This window comes from Phyllopteryx taeniolatus, chromosome 2 (genome assembly GCF_024500385.1).
Source record: "Phyllopteryx taeniolatus isolate TA_2022b chromosome 2, UOR_Ptae_1.2, whole genome shotgun sequence".
Classification (NCBI taxonomy): Eukaryota; Metazoa; Chordata; class Actinopteri; order Syngnathiformes; family Syngnathidae; genus Phyllopteryx; species Phyllopteryx taeniolatus.
In genome coordinates this window covers 18,387,788-18,410,427 of record NC_084503.1, presented here as the reverse complement: position 1 = coordinate 18,410,427, position 22,640 = coordinate 18,387,788, and the positions used below count along the sequence as shown (strand labels likewise).

Sequence of the window (22,640 nt, the reverse complement as noted above, 5' to 3'; positions counted from 1 at the left end):
ACAGCGAGACAGGAAGAATTCAGTGATGTTTATTTTTTATTTTTATTTTTTTTTTTATTTACTGAGCCTTTACTTTTCCATGTGGTGAACAATTATGTATTTAAAGGTGCATCAGGGTACTGTAAGTATCTTACTGTGACAGCAAATATGAGCGCAGGTCCAGCCCTGCTATCAGCCATGATGACTACCTGTAAATGTTATAACATTTCAAACCCACATGGCTTCAGACAGGAATCTACAGATCTCGCTTGTTACTGCATCACAAACATGGTATTATTTCATGCATTCTGATGTGTAACCTATGAAACATTAAAGTGACACCTCACCGGCAGTACCACAAGACTCACGAAAGCTACATTTGACCAAAAATTCATGAAAGGCTCGTAAAGGTTATCCTAAAATATTCCTACATCTTGTGTTTTAAGGTGCAATTAAAAAAAACAAAAAAAAACAACACTTTTAAAGAAATATTTTGCTGTATCCTTACCTTCTTGGAATGATGTGTGTGGTCCCTTTGAGAGGTGTGAGCGGAGTTTAAAATTGGCTGGAAAAAGTCTTGCTCTTGTACTCCTTCAGCGGATTAATGTTTAACAAATTCAAATACCCACGCTTAACTACCATGTTTCCTGCCTATAAAGCCAAAGCCAGAGCACAACCATTCCGCTGACAGCCTCAAATGAATATTCAAGAGGGTGAAAATCACAGTACTCACTTTCACTCAACCAAAACATTGTTTCTTTTTTTTTTCGCTGCAGGAAATAAGAGGTTTTATATTTTCATTTGAAAATTTATTGAAAAAAAATATATATCGAAGACAAAGAAAACCTGAATGTCTACAAGACAAATACAGCATACCGCTTCAAAAATTGAACTCAGTGTTAAAGAACAACTGCAATAGTTTCTCTTAATGCTGCAGGTTCTTTTAACTTGACTGAGGCACGAACCTGCGTACCGTCCTTCAAGTGAATATTACTCCAGAATACTTGTGATGCTTTATGGCCGTGTGCATAATGAGATGTATGTATGTTGCATTCAGCATCATTCATGGTACTATTTTAACATCGATGATCCCTTTCAGTAAAATAGAAAAGGAAATCTTTGCAATCTAATAGAAAAAAAACCTTTGTGGATTAAGGCAGACAAAATGAAATAAATAGGCAAAGCTTCATGCATGTGAACACCATTAACATGATATGACAAGTCAAGTCTGTCTTCTACTATAGACTTTGCTTTTGGTGTCTGAAGATCAAAAATATATTTCTGTACAGCTCTATTAGTCCATTTTAGTTAGTGTTCAAATAAAAAACACACAGCGCTGGGTCTTCCGAGGCCAAGAAAAGATGGAAAGTCTTTGTGTCCAATGTAGTTCTCAAAGAACTGTGAGGTCATGGCAGGACTTTGACTTCTGCCTAAAAGCCATCTTCTTGTTTTTGCGTGCAACCATGCGGCCCAGAAATCTTTTGGCTTTCTTGCTGATGCTCTCTCTCCGCCTGCAGTTAGCCATGCGTCGAGCGTTCTCCTCTTTGCTGTCCTTCCTCAGGCGGATTTGCCTAACGATGCCCTCAAACAGGTCCTGCACGTTGTGGTGTAGGGAGGCCGACGTCTCTATGAACTTGCAGTCAAACACCATCGCACAAGCACTCCCCTCTGCAATAACAATCACAATCGAGGGAGAAATATGACTTCACTGAGAAGTTAACTATGCACATTTAGTCCTAAGAAAAGAGATTTCTTTCTAAATAGCTGATCTCTTAAAATGCCAGCTCACCCAAAACTTTTACTTGAAACAGTTTCTTTGTCTTATTAGTTTGGCTACATAGGGTTAAAAATAAGGACTCACCATCAACTGACACTTCTCTGGACCTCACCAGGTCACTCTTATTGCCCACAAGGATTATGGGAATATCTTCAGACTGTCTGGCCCTGCGCAGCTGAATTCGCAACTCCGACGCCTTCTCGAAGCTTGATTTGTCCGTCACCGAGTACACGATGATGTAGGCGTCACCCATCCTCATGCACTGCTCCTTTAGCCACTGGCTGTTATCCTTTATAGTAAAAAAAGATTCTAGTTTTCAGCGTCATATATTGATGACGAATATTAATTTGTATAAATGGTAATTATGATTATGAACATCACCTGTTCCCAGATGTCATACAGCACAATAGCTGATTCTTCCTCATCCACCACAATAGATCTGTCATAGGAGTTCCCTGAAGTGGTAGAAACAAATACAAATACTACGTTACACCAAAATAGCATATTTAAGCAATGTATTTATTTTGCAATGTACATTCTGGAAGAGATGACATCTATTTATGGGCTGGCCTTTGACACTAGATTTTGCTTAGTGTTATACAGCATTATTGGATGTGTTTGTGACAGCTGAGTGCAGCGCTGGAGATGGAAATAGCAATAATCAATATGTGTACACTCTTGCACGCAGAAATAAGAAACCAATCCATCAGAGCAAATTTGCCATCACGGATTCACACAACTGTTATATGAATGCATCCATCCATTTTCTATACCGCTTCTCCTGTTAAGGACAGCAGCCTATCCCAGTGGACATCGGGCAGAAGGACCCTGGACTCAGTAGAGCTCTTTTGGGATTTTGACAATTTGCATTTTCTGCAAATACATTTTCAAATTGACAATATTTGTATCTGGGAGTCATGCTGTCATTTGTTTTTAGGATTTAGGGTGGGGGGAATTATTTTACTCAAACATACACCATTACGGTAAATAGCTAAATCAGAGAAACGGATGTTTTTGCAGAGCTGTAGCTCGAGAAACACAACTCTCATTAACACCTTCACTATGAGTGGGAACTGCCTGCATGGAAATCAAACGAGTGCAGCACTACTGGGCAAGTATCCCGGATCACAGTCAACTGTTTTAAAGTGGCTGTGGGCTCTTTCTGTCGAAATCTTTTGCACGTTTTGAATTGCTCAGTATTTGAATTGACCTTTGGTGACACAGTTAAGGGCACGATGAACTCGCCGCGCGAGGGATGATGACTGATTGTCTGCACGGCATCGTTTACCTGCTTCGTCACAGTCGTGAGCAGCGTCCTCAACTCCGCCGAAGACGCGCGCCAGGCTCGACTTGCCCACGCCGTGCTCCCCGAGGAGAACCACCTTGTGCACCTGCGAGTCGGCCTCGCTGCCGGTGGAGATGACCGAGTCCGAGGAGTCGGAGGCGCAGCTGCCCCGGTGCTGCTCGTTCTGGGAGTAGGTGGTGCAGCGCAGCATCTTGGACAGCTCGTGGTTTTGTCCGCTCGGGTCCACGGCGGTGGCGCGCAGGTCCCTGTCGTCCACCGGCATGCTTCTGCGGTGCAGGTTGGCCATGTTCACGGGGAAGGGCGTGCTGCCTCTCCTCTTGTCCATGCTGCGCAATTTGTCGCTCTTGTTCAAAGTCATTGCTTAAAACAGAGGTCCTGTGGACACATGGACCAAGACTTATCGGTGTGGTCCTGTACGGCTAAAGGTCGATCAAATCACGACCTACAGTTTATTATCTCAAACCAAAAATGTATGAAATCACTTACTAGGTGCTGCCAATAAATCCAACGATGCCTGGTTCAGGAATCCCGCAGTCGTGCCTTTCTTTCAGTGGTCGCCGCTCACTTTATTTATACAGAAGCAGATGTGACGTCACGCAGACTCGCGGCCCATTCTTATTATAGTCGTGCGTAATGGCAGCCTCGCGCGGCGGAGGGGGGTGGCTGGAAGAGCGGAGGAATTTCCCTTCCGTCAAGCCAAATGGAGCATCCTCCTCCTACGCCGATATTTGGGAAGGGAAAGCCCACTAAAAGCCTGACGGATATCAATATTTCATTGGCCAGGTCCATTTGGAGAAGCTGAGCGGTACGTGCTGGCAATCCAGAAAAACAAACGTGCATGCTGTTTGTGAGTCATGCACGCTCTCCGTCGGCACATATCAACAAAAACATGCATTATTACATCTTGTTAAGAACACAACTGTAGTACAGTAGATGCCAGGGGGAAATGACAAATTAGAACATCTCGTCAATAGGCCAAATACTGTATTACGTTGATCTGGCTGGCAAAATAAACATCGATCATGTGATGCAAATCCATATTGTTTGATACCAACATCGCAATTTGGTGGATCTCATTTTTCTCGCGTACCAGATATTTTGGCCATTGAATGTAGGCCTACGTCATCTCCCCCCGTACTGTACTTCACCTCTGGGCAGTGCATGGTGAATGGCCCAATAGTTAATTCAAGTGTGAGCTATTGGCTCTCTCTTGTGGCAACATGATGTACTGCATTTCATGCCTCCTATGGTCCATTCCTTTAAAAGTGAGTCATGAATAATGGTGGACTGAACACATGCTGTCATCCAAGACGTGCAGGCCAGATTTAAGGACATTCAGCTATGTCTTGAAGTTAAGGCAACAACGGCCAGCTAAACTAGTCATCACAACTCAGTCACCAAACATCAACAGCTAACACAGCACTAGTTAGCAACATGTTTTGGACATGAATAGAAAAAAACTCCTTTATACTATTTTTAATATTATTGGTGCAGATTATTCTCTTTACAAAAGCAAATTGTGGTCTATTTAAATCATTGATTTGATTAATTAAAAAGTTACATTTAATAGGAATAATGAGCACATTTGCAACTAAACATTGTTTAGCCAGGACATGTACAGACCCTTCCCAAAAATTTGAATATCATGGAAAGGTTTATTTATTTCCATAGTTCCATTCAAAAAGTAAAACTTTCATACATTATAGATTCAGGGCCAACAATTTAAACAATTTCAATGATTTTTTTGTTTATTTTTTACATAATTTGGCCTTCCAGCTCATAAAACCCAAAAAAAATCCGGAATTCAAAAAATTAGAATACTGTGAAGAAGTCAACCCAAGTTTTGCAGGCCATGAATTTTTTAAACTGAGTGTCACACACTCATCATCTACTACACTCAAAGCACCTGCACAAGTTTCCCCAGGTGTCATTAAATTGCTTCAGTTCAATATGGGGAAGACTTCAGACTCGACAACTGGCCAGAAGACCATCATTGATACCCTCCATAGGATGGGTAAGCCACAAAAGTTCATAGCCAAGGAGGCTGGCTGTTCACAGAGCATATCAATGGAAAGTCCAGTGGAAGGAGAAAATGTGGCAGGAGAAGATGCACCAGCAAAAGAGATGACCGTGGGCTTCAGCAGATTACCAAACAGGTTTCAGATAAAAAGATGAATAGGAGACAAACGTTAAGAATAACAGCTTTTATTTTCTGGTATTTCCATCTAGCTGTGTTCAACAACTCAGAGCAGCTTTTGTTTGAAACCACCCACTTTTTAAGTGAGCAAAAGTATTGGAACAGCCATAAATTAACTTAAAGTGAATAACTTAATATTTGGTGGCATAACCCTTACTTGCAAAAACTGCATCAAGCCTGCGATCCATTGACTTCACCAGACTGTTGCATTCTTCATATGAAATGCTTTTCCAGGCCTTTCCGGCAGCCTCTTTCATTTTTTGTTTGTTTCTGGGGGTTTCTCCCTTCAGTCTCCTCTTCAGGAGGTAAAATGCATACTTATTGTGTCAAGGATAATTGACGGTGATTGACTTGCTAAGACCTTCCACTTTTCCCCCCTGATGAAGTCCTTTGTTGTGTTGGCAGTGTATTTTGGGTCATTGTCTTGTTGCATGATGAAGTTTCTCCCGATTAGTTTGGATGCATTTTTGTCTGTAAATTGCCAGACAAAATGGTTTCGTAGACTTCAGAATTAATTCTGCTGCTACCATCATGAGTTACATCATCAATAAAGACTAGTGAGCCTGTTCCAGAAGCAGCCATGCATGCCCAAGCCATGACATTACCTCCGCCATGCTTCACAGATGAGCTTGTGTGTTTTGGATCACAAGCAGATCCTTTCTTTCTCCATACTTTGGCCTTTCCATCACTTTTGTAGAGGTTAATCTTGGGTCCATAAAACTTTGTTTCAAAACCTTTGTGGCTCATCTCTATACTACTTTGCAAAATCCAATCTGGCCTTCCGATTCTTTTTTTGCTGATGAGTGGTTTGCATCTTGTGGTATGGCCTGTATATTTCTTCTCTCTAAGTCCTCTTCAAAAAGTGGATTGTGGTACCTTCACCTGTGCCCTGTGAAGGTTGGCAGTGATGTCACTGACTGTTGTCTTTGGGTGTTTCTCCACAGCTCTCACAATGTTTCTGTCATCAACTGCTGTTCATGCCCTTGGCCAACCTGTTCGATGTTTGTTGCTCAGTACACTAGTATTTTATTTCTTTTCCAGGACATTCCAAATTGTTGTATTGGCTATCCCCACTGGTTTGTGCAATGGCTCTGATGGATTTTCCCTCTTCTCTCAGCTTCAAAATGGTTTGCTTTTCTCCCATAGACAGTTCTCTGGTCTTCATGTTTGTTTAAGAGCAAAGGCAGTTTTCACAGGTGAAACCCAAAGACAAAAACAAGCGCTAATGTTTAAGCAATCAATCTAAAAGGTAACACCTGAGCAACTACAAAACACCCATCAGTCACATGATCAAATACATTTGCTCACTTGAAAAGTGGGTGTTCTTCAAACAAAAGTTGCTCAGTCCTGAATTAACACATCTAATGTAAATACCATGAAATAAAAGCTGGCATTCTGAACTTTTGTTTCATGTTCCTCTTTTGATCTGAAACCCAAATGTCTTCAGTATATAACAAAAAACAAAGGAATTGACCTTGCTGTTCCAGTATCTTTGGAGGGGACTGTAGTATACACGGAGCTTAACATATAAATAAAACATATAAACATCCATCCATCCATCCATTTTCTGAGCCGCTTCTCCTCACTAGGGTCTCGGGCGTGCTGGAGCCTATCTCAGCTGTCATCAGGCAGGAGGCGGGGTACACCCTGAACTGGTTGCCAGCCAATTGCAGGGCACCTACAAACAAACAACCATTCACACTCACAGTCACACCTACGGGCAATTTAGCCTCTCCAATTAATGCATGTTTTTGGGATGTGGTTGGAAACCGGAGTGCCCGGAGAAAACCCAGACAGGCACGGGGAGAACATGCAAACTCCACACAGGCAGGGCCGGGGATTGAACCTGGGTCCTCAGAACTGTGAGGCTGACGCTCTAACCAGTCGTCCACCGTGCCGCTACATATAAACATAAGCTTTTCAAAAAATATTTTCTTTAATTAAATGATCGAGTTCATGATCTTCTGGCCCTCATCTATAGCCTGGGGTGGATAGAATTATTCAAAATTATCCCGATATGAAATATACAGTAAAACTTGGTCCTTATACAATGAATAGAATGAAATTTAGCTAATATTATGAGTAGGTTGATGATATACTTTATCCATCCATTTTCAATACTGCTTCATTCGGGTCACAGCCTTGCAGGTGAGCTGGAGCCTCACCCAGCTGACTTTGGGCGAGAGGCTGGGTACACCCTGGACTAGTTACCAGCCAGTATAGACACCCATTCACACATATGGACAATTTAGTTTTCAATTAACCTAACATGCATTGTTTTCGGAATGTGGGAGAAAGCCGGTGTACCTGGAGAAAACCCACTCAAGACCCGAGGTGAAAAACCACACAGGAAGGCCATACCCAGGATTCGAACCATAAGCCTTAGAACTGTGAGACTGTGAACTCACAGGTGCACTGCATCATACTGAGAGGTGTTTGTAGCTTTTTTGAACCTCTTGTGGCATTGCATAATTTTTTCAAGAAACTTGGACCATCGGATCAATTTATCCCAAGACTTTGCTGTGATTCCTGTTTCCATAGTACTAATGTATTAGTTATACCTGTTTAAGACACTGCAGTTTAAGGTTGTACAATAAAAAGTGTAATTCTATTTTTTTAAAATTAACCAACTGCTCTTCCCAATGTGCCTTTGGCATTTACAATTTGCCAGAGGACAGGACAGGACCTTCTCTGCTGGCCTAAACAATAGCAAGACTGACCCACGTTTACAAAGTCATATTTTTTTTCATGAAGTTGTATTCCCCCCCCCTTTGTTTATCTTCATTTCATAACATTTGTCTTGACTGTACTGCTTCCAGTCATACTGAATTACTTTTTTTTGTCCTATTAGAGTTGAGCCTCTATTTGCTGCAATGACAATCTAAACTGCCTGGGGCTTTCAAAATCAGTAGTGCTGGCTAATGTGAACTACATTGCAATGAGACTGTTTAATTAAGCAATCAGATTTCAAAATCAACCTCACCTCATCAATGACGTCATTTTTCCATCCTCCGATTGGTTGGCAGGGCAAAACTTGTTGGAGCCAAGATGAAATGCGTGGAAATTGCATGTTGTGTTTTTGTATTGTATTGACTTTTTTATGCACAAAATGTGACTGCTGGTCAGGCCAGCCCTCACCGAAGGCAAAGGTACCGAATGCAGGACCCGCCACTGCAATTTACAAGTGAAAGATTCCCAAAATTAAGTAAATTTTTACTGTCAAATTATTCCCTCATATCGCTGCATGAAAACTAGATTTTCATACTGAGATTGATTTCCATTTTCAAATTAACCTGGAAATGTTTCAAAATACATGAATTAAAATGCCCAAACAGAGTTCACTGATCCAATGGTTTCTTTTGTTGTGAGATCTTTAACCAAAAAAAAAAAAAAAAAAAAAAAGGATTAAATATATTAGCAAAAGCCATTAAAAATGGTGGGTTTGCCAACTGTTCACAATCATTTCAGACAATGAGGACTAAGCACCATGATTGAGTTCTTGTACCATTCACGGACATGCAGACTGCTCATTCTTGCTAACATTGTGACACGTCCCTGGCTGCAGCAATCTTAAAATGGGTTACATTGCAAACAGAATGAGGAACGCAACCATCAGACAAAAGAGACCCATGGCCTCGGAGAGCGCGAAGCCCAGGATGGCGTAAGAGAACAACTGTTGCTTCAGAGAAGGGTTCCTGTGAAGAAAAAAAATAACAGTATTTACAAATTAAAATGTTTGGCAAAAACATGCCACATCTTCCCTTGTACACCCCAAACTATAAATGACCTCTCTGTTACCCATCACATTTATATATTTATATATATATATATATGTATTTTTTTACATTTGGCAGAGAGATTCCAACCATGTTGGTACAACACGGTTTACCTGGCATATCCAATGATGAGGCTACCGAACACTGTCCCAATACCAGCTCCAGATCCTGCCACTCCGACAGTGGCAGCTCCAGCTCCAATGAACTTGGCAGCAGTGTCGATGTCACGGCTCACCGCGCTGGTCTGAAATCCACGCAGCAACACCTGCTGCTGGGAGGTGGCAATTCCATGTAGTGGGAGGAATGCAGTAGTCTAGAAAAAGAAAATAATCCAGTTAAAGTAAAGGTCACAGGTCTTTCAATAATGGGGCCTTTCCCACCACAGGAACCTTTGCAGGAACTTCCCTAGCTACCCTGGTAGCGTGAGTTCCCCCTGTCCCCACCAAAAAAAATAAAAAAATACCACGGTACGGAAGGTCCCCCCTGGATTATTTGGTTCCTCCCAGCAGGTGGTGTCTTCTGAGAGCTACCGGGAACTCTTTGAGGGGGCAAGCTGTGCTGACGAACGCTGATTGGTTGACAGACCTCTGTAGGCATTTACTTTTTCATCCACAGCCGCCATTATGCGGTGTTACGCAAGGCTCGAAATGAGAGCATCAAAATACATTGAAAAGAAAAACTTCCGAATCGCCGATCGAACGTGGCAGACCTCGCGGCGGCGGACCTTGCCACAAGCTTGCGGAGAGATCTGCTACCGCCCCGGCGGCAATGTCCACCGCTGGCCGACTTGGTCCCGCTAAAGAGCGGAGGTGCGAGCCCAAGCGGGCGTGTGCGTCATTCCTCGGCTGCGCCAGAGGAGACGAACACCGGCGTGAGGCTGACCGATGGGGAAGCACTGATACAATCCAGTCAGTCACGGGGGGAGAAAAAAAAAAAAAATACAAAAAAAAAACAAAAAAAAACTTAAGTTTACAAATAAATATTTGCAATGGACTGTCTTTATTTTTTCATGCAAACACATTTACAGATAAATACTACACACTGGTGTATTTAAAAACTGAGTAGGAGCTGTTCATGAAGTCATTAATTTTTTTATTGAACCCTATCCATGTAAGGTATTTGCAATGACAACCTGTCTGCAGACAGAATAGAAGCAAATGCGTATACAAACTGTACAATGTGATACAGTAACAAGGTAACTATTACATCACAGTACATGTTGAATAAAGGTTCCATGAAAGGCATCTGAGCGGCTATTCTCTAAAGCTGGAGAACTTGCATGAAGAAAAATATAAACGCCTGAATGCCAAGACATGAGAAAAACTTGTCTTTTTGAATAAGTATATAAATAAATGTAGAAGGCTGCAGATGATTATAGATGTGATTTATTAATTTGTAGTGGAACTGTTCAAAGCTTCAGGCTCATTTCCCTATTGCATTTTCCATCTGATAAATCACATCATCTGCAAGCTTCTGTTCCGCAATCCATTTAGGTATGTCATCTCAATGAAATTGAATAAATATATTCAAATTTATTGAAATGTACATGTATATAATAAAACTCCCTAGCTCAAAGACTGTCTGGTGCCAGGTTGGCATTGCAAATGTGAATCAGTTCTCAATTGCCTCACCTGGATCAAGGGTAAAGTTTTAAAGGTATCAAAAATAATTGAAATTTACATTGAAAGCTTGAAATGCCAGCATTTTTTTGATTCAGTAGGTGTCAGTAATGCGCAACATCAGCCTCATTTGCTGAAGCTACTCTGAACTAATTAGTGCGATGGAAACAAACCACATGGGCCACAGGAACCTTTTACTACCAGGAACTCAAAGTTCCTGGGCTGGTTGGTGGAAAAGCCCCTAATGATCTCTGTTTTCCAGTAGACATTCTAATCCTGTTAGCAGTTTTTTAAAATTATTTGAGTGAATATATTTGCCCCCCCAAGTGCTTCAAACATGCAATAATTAATGGAATATCCCAAACAAACCGTAAAGTTTTGAGGTCAGCTCAGCTGTGACCTCTAAAAGCTTGACCTCTGGGATTTCCCCCATAAAATTAATTACAGGTAATCAACAGCAATGAAGCAATAAACAGTCAAAGGCCAGTATAATCCATTATGAATCACTTGAAGAAAAGGTATTACAACTTTAGTTCTTTATTTGGAATTGTAATGCTGTTACTCTGAACTTTGTCCATTAAATCCCACTTGATAAAAATGACATCAACTGCGCAAAATTACAGTATAGATAGCTGCTCACCTCTGCCCTCTTACCATCCGATACTACAGCTGCTGACAGTGGCCTGTACAGAGCCCGAGATCCTGCACGGACCTGTATAAAGAGGAACAGAACATGGGAACGATGTCGTGATGTAGTAAAATAATTCATCTTCTAATAGAGCGCTCATAATTGTCTAAACAGACACTAGTTGTGGTGCAAGTCTGATCAAATTCAGAGAAAATGTATACATTTTACAGACGGCCCTTGGTTTATAGTGGTACTGACATACATTCTGAGGTTCCAACGGTTCGCACTGAACTACTTAGCGCATTGGCGTCAGAATATGGAGTCACCCAAGACGAAGGTTATATTTATGGCATTGAAGTGTTTGTCATACAAATGTGTATTTGTTGTATATGTTAATTCTGTAAGGCTATGATGGGTCTGTTGTAGGAACGCAACTCCCTCTTAAACCGAGGAAACCTTGTACACAGTACAAAGCTTCCAACCTTTAATCTACAGTATTTATGTTTTACTGTAAACCCCCACTATTCATGATGATCGGGACCAAGCCCGCAAATCATTTATTTATACAAACATATTATGATGTCTGTGTGGATGAGTGGTGGGAGGGGATTGATTTGAACTGTGAAGCACTTTGAGTTGCATGTCATTGGACAGAAAAATGCTCTGTAGACAAAGTTTGACTTTTGATTTGAGATATGTAAACACAAAAGAAGCCTAAACATTGGATAATGTCATCACTGGCTCTGTGGTGACATCTTGTTTAAAAACAAAAACAAACAAAAAAAGAAGACATTATAGATGTTTAAAATTCACATGGCTGCTATGTCACGGTCCCCTTCGCCATTCACCCCGAGCGAGGACAACGTGCTTTTACCCGTTTTGCCGAATGGGTTAGTAGGTTCCGTATATAGCTGATTGGATTCTGTATATGTACTGCATGAAATGCAATATACTTTTTTTAGACCCCAATAACCAGTACTAATATTGATATAAGGTGAAGAATCCAAGCACAACATAGACAACGGTTTGACGAAGTATGGCCCATGGGCCACAAAACAGTCTTGCTTCAGTCTTTCATTTGGCCCACCAACTGTTTACATTCTCAAGAGTCCTGTAATATTTGTTGCACTAATTTAGCCATTCCCCTATCATTTAAATGTATTAATCAAAGAATTTAATTTAATTGTAAAGACCAAAATACAAACTATTAGCAAAATAAACTATTTTACATATACGGTTCGCTATAATTAATTATAAATACAACATGAGAAATTATTGAATTAAACCCTTTTACACATCTTGCATTGACTTTGTTTTTTTTTTTTTTTTTTTAAACGTCATCTACAAATAACTTGGCCCTTCTGTCTGCCACTCGAGCACAAAACCTTGCCCACCCCTGATGAAGATTTTCGTCGTTGTTGTTAATTGAATGCGTTTAACCCTGAGAGTGGTCGGCCAACTGACTGCGTCGTCCTTGCTCACGCAGTCTAACTCGTTAGCAAAGGGTCACTGGCAGAGCAACGCATCGAGCAAACTACAGAGCAGAAAGGCTCCGAACACAATTCAACTCATGGAGCTGCCACGAACTCGAAACGAAATGTCACATTGACGTCTATGCGTTGTCATTTCCACGCAATTTGCGTCGCCTCACCAGAGAGGGCGTCGAGACGAACTTAGCACAGGCATACATGACGATAGGACGTCCTCGTCGGGTCAAGCACTGGAGCTGGAGATGATTAAGAGGGCTGCACAATGACAGACAAAATCCATTGAAAACATCACAAGGTACACATTCATTGAAATGCTGAAGGCAACTTGCTTCAGCACAGGAACAATGCTAGTGGAAGAGTGGGCTTGTACAAACAAGTAAGGTCAGCGTTGAATACAAGCGAAAATGTGGCTGACAACAAGCTAGCGCAACACAACAGAACAATGTTGCTTGTTTGAAGTGGAAAATGTAGCGTACAGGCGACACATATTGTTTTGAAATTATAATTTAAACGGCGCTGTGACAGAAGAGTTAAGCCCTTACCGGTGACGAGTGGAGGTCGAACGCGAGAGAGAGAGAGAGGATTGCGCATGCGCGATGAACCCTTCGGTTGACTTCCGGTGTTGGGTGCGTGCGCTCAGAAGCGCGGAAACAAGCGCCAATATCAGATCAATATGAGCCACATTTGACTTTTAAAACGAACAGATGGACCAGCTTTAAATGTGTATGTAAAATATATGCAATAATTCAGCAATACATTTAAAATAGTTATATCTAAATGCAATATTTATTTTCATTTTTTCTATTTACAAGTAAATCAATAATAATGAGATCAATGAATAATAAAATTAATAAATTAAGTGAACCAATTATAGGAAAATAAGCCACATTAATGAAGCAACATTACAAGGGTACAGCATTAGTAATGTAAATCAAATGTTCAATTGTAATATTTATGTTAAATTATGATCGCTAAAACAATTATGTAATAAAATGCATTCGAGAATGTTAACCCTATATTTTAAATTGTTTGTTTTACTAATTGTTTTTATTTTATCTTCAATAAATCAACTAGCAAATTATTTTATGTGATGAATGAATACAAATTGAATACATGAATTTTAATGAACCAATTTATGGTGAAAAAAGGGAAAATTAATGTAACAAATATTACAGGACTCGTGATAATATAACTGCCAGATTTCGAAAGGAGCGAGCCGCAGCCATATACATAGACATTTTTACGGGCAAGCGCTCAAGGCCAAAAAAGTGCTCCCATCGCCAAAATGATTTATATTAAGGAAAAACAGAATGCTATATTACATTTGTATTTATTGCTGTTAACATAATCAACACAGTCACTAAAACAACTATTAACAAAGGTGGTGTGAATTTAAAAAGTCTACAGACCCCTGTTCAAAAGGCAGATTTTTTTTGTTTACAGAAATGAGACCAAAAACTTTTTTCCCCACTATTAGTGAACTTGTGTCCTCTATGACTCAATTGAAAAAATATATATTTGAGAGGGGAAGTGAAATGAACAACTGAGATAATGTGGTTGCACAAGTACACACACCCTAATAAATTGGGATGTGACTGTTTCCAGAATGAAGAAATCACTTTCAAGCTCATATTAAATGGGGGTCAACACACATTTGCCACCATTTAAAGTGCCGCTGATGAACCCCAAATAAATAAAGGTGGGATTATATGTACAATTCTCCCAAAGATTGAAAAAAAAGACCATCAAATATCAAAACACTTTGGGTGGAATTCATGACAGAGGCTAATTTTATTTTTATTTAAATGTATGAATGAAGGAAAAAAATGGGCTGCAGCAAAAATGGCGCTTTTTTCATCCAGGGCGAAATGGGAGGTGCTTGAGGGTCAATGTGTGCCTGTGCCTGGAGAGTCGTATGTTGCCCGCTGGTCTAAAGCAGCGATACTCAACTGCTGGGTCTGGATCAGGAATTGGTTCGCGGGCCCGTTCCAGGCAAAAAGCACACTCAAAATAATGTGCCACCGTGCCTTGTCCAGCCATCTTCATTAGGGTCGTGGGTGAGCTGGAGCCTGTATACTCCAGTCCACCTGATGGCGCTGTCCGCTCTCAAAGCCTCCAAACTACAGCAAGTAACAGCAGTAACATGCCGGTGGTTTATGATACGTTTAAAGCTCACCACTGTGCTTCCATTTAGGTCTTCATGGAACAATCAAATGTTGACATTTCCAGTATACTTACGGAGGATATTAAACGGCAGAAGTGGGAAGCTGACGTCGAGACTTCTGTGCTCGTCAGCCGCTCATCCAGTTCGCGATGACGTTCGAAAACATAAGAAGCCAAAACAAGCCTCAGTCCCGCAGGTAAACCGATCAAATTCAAATTCGACTTGACTTTTCTGCCTACGAGAGATGCTTTATGTCTCAACACGTGTCGCTGTTATTATTTTACGAGACAAAGTTTTATACTCGCTGCTCTTTTATTATGCTCATTACAAAAGCTAAGCACAAATGTGTTAATTAGAGTGTCAGCATTGATTAAAAAAAAAAAAAAAAGTAGTTTGACCTCGATGTAAATCCTTGCATGGTATGTTTCACCCTTTTTCCCAGCAGGTGTCGCCACTACATTACACCTTAAAGTAAAACCGAGACATAAAAATGAGTTCTGCTACAAGTCGAGTTTAAAAAAGAAGATAATATTGCTCCGCTTTTGACTGTCGTACAGACTGCCAGTCCATCAGGTACATAATAACATTATATCAACATGCTTAACATTGTATTGTATCAATATTTTGTTGTTGTTGTTTGGAATGCTCTGCATCCCACATGGAGGTGATTATAATATTTTTGTCGATACTAAACGTTTTAATAACACTACTTTTTATTCTTTAGATCAGTAGTTCTCAAACTTTTTAGTACCACCTTAAAAAAATATCTCTCCAGCTTCATCAAAAATGTGACAGAGCTTTTGTTCCTTACTATCGTATGATTTGATATTATTGTAAACCACTATAACATGACGCACAGTTTGAACAGTAACACTGCGTTTTACAGTAAATTCTGTGATGGGGGGGGGGGGGGGACAAAACTGCACTTGCATAATAATTCAATTTAAATTGATTGCAAATAAAAACAAATAAGAGTTAGACCTAAAAAAGTTTCAAGATCAATAGTTCTTAAATCTCAAATGCAAACGGATTTTATTCAAACGCTATATACAACTGAACTGTACTTATTACTCAGGCAATGATTCTTTCAAGTGCCATTAGAGAGAGCCGGCATACCACTTGTGGTACTAGTACCTCACTCTGCATTAGCTGAAGTATGTTTATTTAACCAAGTCTCCAGTCTCTTTATGTAAATGTACTCTGGACAAAAATAACCTTAATGTGCGAGCAGGAGAATTCTATGAATGGCAACATATTTTCTTGTCGCCTCCTGGTAGGGAATCAAATAAGGTCACAAGGATGGATGACTCATCCCTGTATAAACATTCAGAGTGCTATTCCTATGGATTGCTGCTAGTCAGTTACATCTAAGGTGATACCTCTAAATAAGAAACTGATGGCATTCTCTTCATAACAGGTAATCCAAAGAAGTAAAAAAGCAAGATCTTCATGTCAGCTAATTCTGGACCATTTTGACCAGCAGTATAGTGAAGAGCTCGGGGATTTGTGGACATCTGTGAGGTCAATATGGTTGTCAATATTAATGCGTTGTTTTTATTCCCTACAATGTTTGCTTACTGTTAGTGTTTGTGTTTCACAGATCTGTGCTGCTTGACCCTCCAGCGTGGCAATATGGGGTATTGCTCAATCGCTTCACTGTAGTGACAGACATAAAGCGTGTCCTCTTGTCAAAAGGCTTTTCCACACTACTGCCTCAGAAAGACGCCCTGGCATCGCCTGGTGTTTTGCGCACAGAGTTCAGTGCTGAATGTCAAACGTCCAAGTCTCCTAGTGATAACTCCCATCTCCAGCTTGACAACAGCTCTCAAGCGCCCATTCAGCAGGCTCAATCAAAACCTCGCCTCGGTCCGCCCTCCTATTCACCGCAGTGTTACATCCACCCAAATCCGCTGCGCTTTCCATCCCAGGCTCACAGGCCGGGCCAGCTGAAGCAGTACTACCTCCTCAACGCCGCCTCCTTGCTCCCAGTGCTCGCTTTGCAAGTCAGAGATGGAGAGAAGGTTTTGGATCTTTGCGCTGCTCCCGGGGGCAAAGCTTTTGCTATAATGCAGTGTGCCACCCCAGGTGACTGTTTCACTTAAGCAGCCTTTTAAGAATTAATCCTCAAACAACTTCACAGGAGCACAGTTTGTTCACTTTAATTGAGAGTCATAACAGTCATATGTTGTACCTGGCGCAGCTAAGAAAAAAAATCAACAATTTGAGGATTGTATATTTTTATTTTCATACTATATACAGTATACAGGTGACCTGTATCACAGTAAATTAGAATATTGTAGAAAAAAATATTTATTTCAGTAGTTTCATAAAACAAAAAAAACATGTATTATACATGGTCAAATGGTAAATCGACTGGACTTCTATAGTGCTTTATCTACGCCATCCTGTGTCCAAAGCGCTTTACAAAGCCTCACATTTACCCTTTCACACACACATGCATACACAAATGGAAAGCTGCAAAGATTAATTAAACACATAGGAATTGAAAAGTATTTCCCTATCTAATTAATCTAATTAATTATCTAATCTAATTTCTATTGTAAAAATAATTTTTCATTGTTCCTCCTCAGTATTCTTATTTATGAAGACAGTGAATTTTGGGATATCATTAGCTGCAAGATATAATCATCAAAATTATAAAAAATTTCAATCAAATATTTCACTCTGTGATTGATGATTATTAGGTTTTATATTTAAATACCACCACACCACACTACCTTTAACAAAATGTTTTTTTAATGCTGAAAGTTGAACATTCCTCCGGTATTTTTATCTGCTGTTATTTTGATTTTGTCCCAATATCCAGCATTACTCCTCTGTAATGAACCCGATAGTCACAGACGCGGCAGGCTGGCTAAAACCTTGGAGTCGTTCCTGCCGCACTCATTGAGCAGCAGAGTGGCTGTCTCAGCCCGGGATGGACGCTCCTTTGGGCAAAGTGAGGCGGGGATTTATGACAAAGTAAGCAAAGAACTGCTGTTATGTTCGTAATGTGCATGGAGTTAATCTTTGTTTGTACTAGTACATTGTTTTACAAATTATGATAACATGCATTGTATTCAACAAAAATAATAGCAACCAATAAAAAAAAACAGTTTAACAAATGAAAATAATTTTAACAATGAGATAGATAATCAGAGCAGATTTGCTTACTAATCATGTACATTTACTATTTTGTTTTTGATTTTATCAAACTGATTTATCCGTCAAAGTAAATTCAGTTTTCACTATGCTGCATATTTTTGTTGCATGCCACATTGAGGACCTGACCCCACATGCAAGAAGAGAGATATTATTATTATTATTGTTATTATTGATAACAGTATTCTGATATTTTGATGACCTTTAGCTACATGTTTTGTATTTACCTCGGGCGACAATATTATAAATGGTTCTCGGCACAATGCAAATCACTCAAACCACTACCATAGTATTAAACGTTAAAAAAAAACCTCTCTCAAAGTGTCGATCAAAACCAAGTAGCGTTATTTTGTTTTTAAACTCCTATATTGGATCATATTATATTTTGCAGGTTTATTGATTTCAGAGGGCTTACGGAGAAAACTTTCATCAGAGTGTTGCTTGGGATTGCATTTACTAAGAATACAGATCAGAGTTATAAAAAAAAAAAAAGGGGGTGGGGGTGCGTAGTGGAAATGTGCTGTGTGGGTTAAGATTGGGTCTTGGGTGTCATATCTTCATGTCTGGAAGCAAAGCGTGGCTCTGAGCAAACCAATAGAAAAGCTGGATTAGCAGCAGAGCATGAACAACATCTCACTTGCATATGTCGCTGTGTGTGTGACAGGTCCTGGTTGACGCTCCATGCTCCAATGACAGGAGCTGGCTGTTCTCGTCTGCTGGCCAGCAGGTGGAACAGAGGTTAAGGGAAAGAGGCAGGCTGCCGCAGCTCCAAGTCCAACTTCTACGGCAAGTCAAAATGTTTGCAGAGTCTTCCAAGATTTGATTTCGAGGACAAGAGTTGTACTTTTCTAACAAACTACTGACGTTGCTCTGGTCAAAATGACAAATTATCTACCTGTATGCATAGGAATCCCACAAGAAGAAGGAGTTGGGGAAAAGTGATCAAGTGAAATCACATTGGAGTCGCTCAATTATAATCACTGGCCATTAGGTTAATCAAAATAATTAGAAATGTGTCAGAGAGGTAATAATTGAACAATTTTTATTCTCGAAGTTGCAATGCTGTACAACTGCACTGCATCATACTGAGAGTTTTAAAATATTTATCTACACGAGTCAGAATATTAGAAACAACTCTCAGTATGGTGCATTGCAATTCTAAATGTCAAACCACAACCACAATAATAAACATTAGAAAATGAATACCCCTCTGAGCCTTATTATCCCTTGTGTTAGATCGCATCCGATGCACCTAATGCAGTGGCTGGTAAGCGTAGGACAAAATGTCAGAAAAGGTTTATTGTCAGACTATTTGTCTTGAAGTGCGGTGGTGGTCCTGTCCCTGCAGGTCCGCATTGTCAGCTGTGCGTCCAGGGGGAATAGTGGTCTATTCAACATGCACGATGTCCAGCTCAGAGAACTTTGCCGTGGTGGAGGCGGTGCTCAAAGACTGTCCTGAAGCCGAACCCGAGGACCTTTGGGAGGAGATTGCAAATCCCTTATCGAGCTACTTCACATTTAGCCCTGCTCACTGTGTTAGTGGACTGGTATCTAACACCCAATCTGTGCAGCCACAGTGTGGCCGCGTATCCTCATATAACCGCACACTGGGCATTCTAGTCATTCCCCAGCCTTGTAAAACCTGGGGGCCAATGTTTTTGTCTCGGCTTAAAAAGAGGAAATAATGTGTCTTTTTCAGAAAAAGATTTGTGAAAGTATTTAATTACATTTTTGTTCTTTCCATTCCATTTTCTGAACCGCTTATCCTCACGCGGGTCGCGGGAGCCTATCCCAGCTATCTTCGGGCAGGAGGTGGAGTACACCCTGAACTGGTTGCCAGCCAATTGCAAGGCACATATAAACAAACAACCATTCACACCTACGGACAATTTCGAGTCTTCCAGTCAGCTACGGTGCCGCCTTTTATGCGTCCTAAAAAGCTAAATATTTACATCTGGCTTTCAATTAACAAGTTCATTCATTTACCAATAACAAAGATCCAATTTTCAACTGTGCAATGTTTCATTATTTGAAGGCAAATCAATCATTTAGAGATGCTGTTATATGAATTCCCTTTGCTCTCAATTAGAAGTCAAACACAACTGCAGACAATGAATGGAGATTTTGTCTTGTACATGTCTTGTTTTGATCATTTAACTAAATTTGAAGGATGATTCTTTAGGGTCTGTGCCTTTAGTCAGAATACTGAGGTGCACTTTTATCAAAATAACGTAGTACTTGGAAATATGTGAAGCTGTTCATGTGATTTCTAAAACATGTCCTCTTATGCTACCAGAAAATGTAAGAGTTGAAGTTAAAGCTCCCCTGTGGTGTCCTACACAAGATTAGCACCACTTAAGTACCACTACATCAAATTATACATCCTTCAACAAATCATCAAGTTCTATCATCCCCCAGAAGCTCATCACCTGAGTGCTGTCATGCCAGAGTGGTCAGTGCAACAATTACCCGGCCAGAAATGTTCAGTCCTTAACTACAAAATAGCCTTGACTACAGCATACAACTCTTCTCAGCACTAAAATGGCAGCAGGTAGAGTGGACGAGGCCAAACAGTCCAAATTTGAATAAGCACAAAATACTACACTTTTATAGACGCTGACCTCCTTGATGTGGCTGATTCATGCGATTAAGATTCATGCATTAGCGCCTGAAGTACTGAATATAAGTTTGAAAAAGATGGGGGGGGAAAAAATCTGTAATCCTCACACCAAATAGCCTGGTGGGCATGGCTGCACACCAAACAAAATAAGAAAATAAATTGCTGTGTTTACTACTAGCTAAAGTAGTATTGTTTTTTAAGTGACCTTTTCTAGTTTTGCAATGAAGTAAAATTATTTGAGTTGTCTGGGATAATCAGTCGTGTTTTTTTTTTTTTTTTTTTTTTCCCCCCCCCTGGTATGTAGCCTGCCTAAGTGGTTGGTGCCTTACCAATTAAATATTTTCAAACAAAAGGTAAACTGACACTGACACTTGGTGATAAAGCAGACCCTACTGAAGAAGGATAGTGTGCTGAATACAATTGCCCCGTATCTGTTCCATCCACCTTCAAAGGGTGAACAGACACCAATGAGTACATTTCGTTGGCTATTTTTATTGTAGGTTCTACAACCCCAATTCCCAAGTTGGGACGTTGTGTTAAACATAAATAAAGACAGAATACAATTATTTGCAAATCATGTTCAACCTATGTTTAATTCAATACACCACAAAGACAAGCTATTTCATGTTCTAACTGATAAACTTTATTGCTTTTAGGAAATAATCATTAATTTAGAATTTTATGGCTGCAACACGTTCCAAAACAGTTGCGACAGGTGGCAAAAAAGACTGAGAAAGTTGAGGAATGCTCATCAAACACCTGTTTGGAACATCCCACAGGTGAACAGGCTAATTGGGAACAGGTGGGTGTTCAACAGCGTGGCTTCGTAGTAAAAGAGTGCGGGTACTAGACTGCCCTGCCTGCAGTCCAGACCTGTCTCCCATTGAAAATGTGTGGCGCATTATGAAGCGTAAAATACGACAACGGAGACCCCGGACTGTTGAACAGTTGAAGCTGTACATCAAGCAAGAATGGGAAAGAGTTCCACCTACAAAGCTTCAACAATTGGTTTCCTCAGTTCCCAAACGTTTATTGAATGTTGTTAAAAGAAAAGATGATGTAACACAGTGGTAAACATGACCCTGTCCCAGCTTTCTTGAAACGTGTTGCAGCCATAAAATTCTAAGTTAATGATTATTTGCTAATAACAATCAAGTTTATCAGTTTGAACATCAAATAACTTGTCTTTATAGTGTATTCAATTAAATATAGGTTGAACATGATTTTTAAATCATTGTATTCTGTTTTTATTTATGTTTAACACAACGTACCAACTTCATTGAAATTGGGGTTGTACTTTTGTTGACCCTCTTTGAAATGTGGCTGCCGTATCTTGTCCAAATGTGTCTTACGTGAAGGCAAAACATGTGTGTGGATGATATGAGGCGATGAAGTGAGGGAACAAAGTGGTTTGCCATTTTACTGACCTCTGTGTGAACTCTGGTTTGTTGATGTTCCCCATGTTGCTACCGTTCCTAGAGGGGAATCTCTAAGCAGCTTTTCCACCACTTCAAAGAGAGAGAATATAGGCCTGCTTTGCATAATCAGGTGGGGAACAGCTTTTTGCCAGAGAGGCAGGAATTAATTTGTGGCACCGCCAGATGCAATCATTAACACTCTAGTCATCGACAATAACGAGAGGAGGAGGGGAAATTAGATCATGAAATGGAGTTTGAGTTAAGGAGAAAACTACTTATTACATGTAACCATTCATTCATTCAGCTTCCAATCCGCTTATCCTCACTAGGGTTGCGGGGGTGCTGGAGCCTATCCCAGCTATCTTCGGGCGAGAGGCGGGGTACACCCGAACTGGACACCAGCCAATCGCAGGGCATATATAAACAAACAACCATTCACACTCACATTCACACCTAAGGGCAATTTAAAATCTTCAATCAACCTACCATGCATGTTTTTGGGAT

At 40.3% G+C, this 22,640-nt stretch overlaps 4 protein-coding genes across 9 annotated transcripts in view; 1 reads left to right on the top strand and 3 right to left on the bottom strand.

The window, feature by feature from the left end:
* The window catches only part of cdh16 (cadherin 16, KSP-cadherin), a 33,105-nt gene extending 32,491 nt beyond the window's left edge, over positions 1-614 (bottom strand). Inside the window, exons 1-2 of one of the 3 annotated variants that reach the window (XM_061763673.1) lie at positions 488-614; positions 135-188 (exon numbers count right to left, since the gene is read on the bottom strand). In XM_061763673.1, the coding sequence (XP_061619657.1) occupies positions 135-179 (45 nt within the window). In that variant the 5' untranslated portion in view covers positions 180-188; positions 488-614. Of the gene's footprint in view, positions 1-134; positions 189-487 lie in introns of those variants that run through there. The other 2 variants (XM_061763691.1, XM_061763683.1) reach the window with 2 other exon arrangements.
* rrad (Ras-related associated with diabetes) lies at positions 24-3,701 on the bottom strand. The gene is made up of 5 exons (XM_061763754.1): positions 3,549-3,701; positions 3,045-3,437; positions 2,138-2,211; positions 1,841-2,045; positions 24-1,647 (listed from the first exon to the last, which is right to left on the bottom strand). The coding sequence occupies exons 2-5, from the start codon at positions 3,418-3,420 to the stop codon at positions 1,370-1,372; spliced, it is 933 nt and encodes a 310-aa protein (XP_061619738.1). The 5' UTR covers positions 3,421-3,437; positions 3,549-3,701; the 3' UTR covers positions 24-1,369.
* A 5,041-nt stretch (positions 3,702-8,742) lies between these two features.
* On the bottom strand, positions 8,743-13,421 carry LOC133472638 (ATP synthase F(0) complex subunit C3, mitochondrial-like). Its single transcript, XM_061763768.1, has 5 exons — positions 13,315-13,421; positions 12,934-13,027; positions 11,295-11,366; positions 9,149-9,348; positions 8,743-8,954 (listed from the first exon to the last, which is right to left on the bottom strand). Exons 2-5 carry the CDS (start codon positions 12,970-12,972, stop codon positions 8,840-8,842), a joined length of 426 nt encoding a protein of 141 aa, XP_061619752.1. The 5' UTR covers positions 12,973-13,027; positions 13,315-13,421; the 3' UTR covers positions 8,743-8,839.
* Positions 12,963-20,986, top strand: nsun3 (NOP2/Sun RNA methyltransferase 3). Of its 4 annotated transcripts, none has more exons than XM_061763741.1 (7): positions 12,963-13,067; positions 14,967-15,132; positions 16,354-16,457; positions 16,537-17,021; positions 17,764-17,918; positions 18,763-18,884; positions 19,447-20,986. In XM_061763741.1, exons 2-7 carry the CDS (start codon positions 14,986-14,988, stop codon positions 19,781-19,783), a joined length of 1,350 nt encoding a protein of 449 aa, XP_061619725.1. In that variant the 5' UTR covers positions 12,963-13,067; positions 14,967-14,985; the 3' UTR covers positions 19,784-20,986. The 4 variants fall into 4 exon arrangements, with proteins under 4 accessions (XP_061619725.1, XP_061619721.1, XP_061619727.1 ...); XM_061763737.1 differs by lacking the exon at positions 12,963-13,067 and adding an exon at positions 14,781-14,897; XM_061763743.1 differs by lacking the exon at positions 12,963-13,067 and adding an exon at positions 19,335-19,365 and having other exon boundaries at positions 14,904-15,132; positions 19,447-19,705.
* Positions 20,987-22,640: the final 1,654 nt, after the last annotated feature.